The 3,402-nt window shown below is 34.0% G+C and overlaps 1 protein-coding gene across 1 annotated transcript; it reads right to left on the bottom strand.

Annotated features, from left to right (window-relative positions):
* Nucleotides 1–516: 516 nt before the first annotated feature.
* Nucleotides 517–2,580, bottom strand: LOC114528940. The gene is made up of 4 exons (XM_028550649.1): nucleotides 2,539–2,580; nucleotides 2,352–2,396; nucleotides 1,740–1,881; nucleotides 517–1,121 (listed from the first exon to the last, which is right to left on the bottom strand). The coding sequence occupies exons 1-4, from the start codon at nucleotides 2,578–2,580 to the stop codon at nucleotides 562–564; spliced, it is 789 nt and encodes a 262-aa protein (XP_028406450.1). The 3' UTR covers nucleotides 517–561.
* Between the last annotated feature and the right edge of the window lie 822 nt (nucleotides 2,581–3,402).

A 3,402-nucleotide genomic window follows, 5' to 3' on the forward strand; every position in this document is an offset into this window, starting at 1 on the left:
AATGATATTTCAATGGCGTTTCCGAGATGTTCATAAGGCCGTCAATGTAATAACCGAGCGCGCCAAATCTGAGGATGGGAATAGCCGTAATTAATAAAAGCCAGGGTGTAAGTCCAAGGACAAAATTACTTGTTGGAAATGCGGTGGTGTGGGCGATGTTAAAGCGAAATGCCCCACACAGGACTTACCAGGAGGGACGCGCGTCAGCCAATGATTCATCCAATTAAGACCCAGAAAACAAGTTCCAATGAGAGCCGAGAAGCGGGTGCAGATGTGTCAAAACAATACATACGCGGCTATAAGCGGTTATTATTATTATTATTTATTCACCAACAGTACAAGTGACAACTTTTCAACTACAGCGCTTATATAGTATTTATCATCTAAATACTATATACTTCGGATTTTAGTTATTTCAAATTTTCAAACGAGAACGAGATTTTTCAAAATAAATGCAAAACCAGAATACTACCGTTATATATTTTTGAGTAACATTAATTGCTAAGCTACAGAGGGTATTGTGTTTTACGTCGTTCTATAAATAGCACGATAAACCAACAATTAACGAACGAAAATTTTCCAAAAATCGTTTGGTGATTTTGCGTATCCTGAGGATGATATGAAATCATCGCATTCCCAACGGCCATTTGCTTGCTGAACTAGCCAATGAACTTTACCTCCAATAAATGCCGCGTGATTAAATAAGCGATTTTTGATGGTCCCACCAGCATGATGCCATAGACCAACAAAATACTTTGATTGATAATAACCCCATCGGGAACACTGACTGGCTAGAGTTGAATTGTCATCAGGTAAACGATAATACGATCCACAGCTCTTAGGAAAGGTGTTTGTCTGAGCGGTAAAATACTTAATAACTTCTTGACCAAGACTGTTGGATTTATTAGTGGCGATATCAAAGATTCGTCCTGGAATCTTTTTTCGACAAAAAAATCTGAGTTGATTGAACGACATTTTCGATCCCAAGTCACGAAGAGCATATGTTGAAAGAGCAAGCTTTTGGTTTTCGTATTCACTAATTTGACGATAATCATTCTGTAGAGACCAATCCATTCCTCTCGAATTCTTTAGAACGAGGTTAGTAACCAATGTCCAGCCACCTATAAACGAATGAAGCTTTTATCCCTGCACAAGCATTGACTAAGAGAGGATTCGCAATCAGCGACTCCTGGTTTGATCTAGGATGATATATTTCAGTAATATCGACATATCAGCAAACATTTCACCTTCATTCAATTAACCCGTCTCCCGATGACGAATATGCCGCCATTTTGGGAGCACTTTTTTACAAAACCGTAAGCGCAAGATCTGGTAACGGCGACTTACTTTAATGTTAGACTAAATTTATTCCTAAAATGGTTTGTTGATTCTAAAAAAAACTCTTTTCATGTTTTTATAAATTTTTAAACCCGTTTGAGAAAATTGAGAGTACCCTAAAAACGTCATCGTGAGAAAGGCTAATTCGACTGTCCCTTATGAAAACTCTTGATAGGATCCTATAAGAATTCCTACAGGAATGTAAATATCCTATAGGAAAATTTATTCACATTCAAATTCCTATAGGAAAACCTATAGGAATCGGAATTATAATTATTTCCTAGGTATTGTTTTGCAAAAATATATACTGCCAAATCAAATTTTTCAGCTTTCTAATGTGAAAAGAGTAATTCGAGCAATTTATTGTATTGCTGAATAATAATTGCAACGTCACAGGATACCTCCATCAGCTTTCATGTCACAGTATACTTTTAGTAGTTTATTGTCCAAATTAATCCAGTATTCTCCATTTCCCAATGATACTGTTTTTGTCCGCTGAAGAATGTCCAAACAGGATTTTCCAGGATTGCTGTATCCACCAACCTTTGAATGAATTTCACATTTAAAATGTATAAAAAGCATAAGAAATTACAAAAATTATTTTTGCGTTAATTTCATGGTAATCTAAAATATTGCCGATATTATTGTCTTACACAGTATTATAATGAATAATGATGTTTTATTATAGGTTATTGTAGTTTTACGTGTTGTGACGTTTTCCTAAGATTTTTCTGGGATGGCTTCATTAGTAAACGGCTCTACTTCAAAGATTGCAACGGGGAAACGCGGAATCGGAGAAGATTGAGGAATGGAAAAAAATATTGTTAATATTATCAATTTTAAAAGGTAGCTCATATGATCAACTGTACAAAAAGTGGATGTTGTTGTATTAATCATTGCGTCCGAAAGAAAGTTACAACACTTCAGAAAGAGGCAAGGCTTTATCTTGCAAATTTCTTTAAAAATTTATATAAAATTTTTCAAATTCTAAAAATCATATAAACTTTTCTCACCCAATAATTCCGAACGAATCTTTCCAATATTTTTAACAAATAAACCTGAACATTGTATGTAGTTCAGCATTTAGTTTGTGAATCATCTACTGTACTGCGAGTTTCCAGTACATTTGCATGAAACATACAGTATAATACACACGGCATAATGCAGCTTTCTTTTAATATAGATTTGACCTCAGCCAACTGCGTCTTTGTTTCCACGATACTTTTGTTTAACGATTTCCATAGTGATTCTGAAATTATGAAATACATAATGTACACTAATTGGTTTGAATGACTGACAGTAAGAGCCGTTTTACCTCGCTCTCTCTTGGAAAGATTTTGGCAGTTTAACATTATTTGTGTTATATAACATTATTTGTGGTATATATATATATATATATATATATATATATATATATATATATATATATATATTAATATATATATATATATATTGATGGTAAGCAATAGTGATATGATGTCCTGCTTGTAGCTCCTCATACTATCTCAGTAAATTTATATATATATATATATATATATATATATATATATATATATATATATATATATATATATACACATATATACACCCATTTGCAAAAACGTTGGCCGCATATAGATAGATAGATAGATAGATAGATAGTCGAAATCTAATATGATTGAAATCCAATGCAAATGTAATCATATGCAATTCTAATTAGACTTCGACTATCTATCTATCTATCTATCTGCGGCCAACGTTTTTGCAAATGGGTGTATATATAATTGTACAAGCGTGTTAATTGCGAGTTCGAGTATAGCAAGGTGAACGATTAAAAAATGCCAAGACCATATTCGGATGATTTAAGGTGGAGAATGGTTTATCAACGACTGTTCTACGAAAGAATCATCGACGAAATTGCAGCACAGCTATTTGTTTGTTCAAAAACCGTCTATCGTACTCTCAGCACCTTTTGGAACACGGGTGATGTGAAGCCTTGCCGTATGGGTCGCCCAACAGCGAGGGTATCTTTATTCCCACACGAAGAATATATTATCATGGACTGTTTATTGCGAACGCCGCAAA

This window comes from Dendronephthya gigantea, unplaced genomic scaffold (assembly GCF_004324835.1).
Source record: "Dendronephthya gigantea isolate DGI-Jeju-01 unplaced genomic scaffold, DenGig_1.0 000052F, whole genome shotgun sequence".
Classification (NCBI taxonomy): Eukaryota; Metazoa; Cnidaria; class Anthozoa; order Malacalcyonacea; family Nephtheidae; genus Dendronephthya; species Dendronephthya gigantea.

Coding starts and splice junctions, on each gene's coding strand:
- LOC114528940 (XM_028550649.1), bottom strand. CDS start 2,580: ATGGAAATCGTTAAACAAAAGTATCGTGGAAACAAAGACGCA. Junction 1,882..2,351: donor GATTCGTTCGGAATTATTGG/GTGAGAAAAGTT, acceptor ATTCATTCAAAG/GTTGGTGGATACAGCAATCC. Junction 1,122..1,739: donor TGACATGAAAGCTGATGGAG/GTATCCTGTGAC, acceptor ATTCGTTTATAG/GTGGCTGGACATTGGTTACT.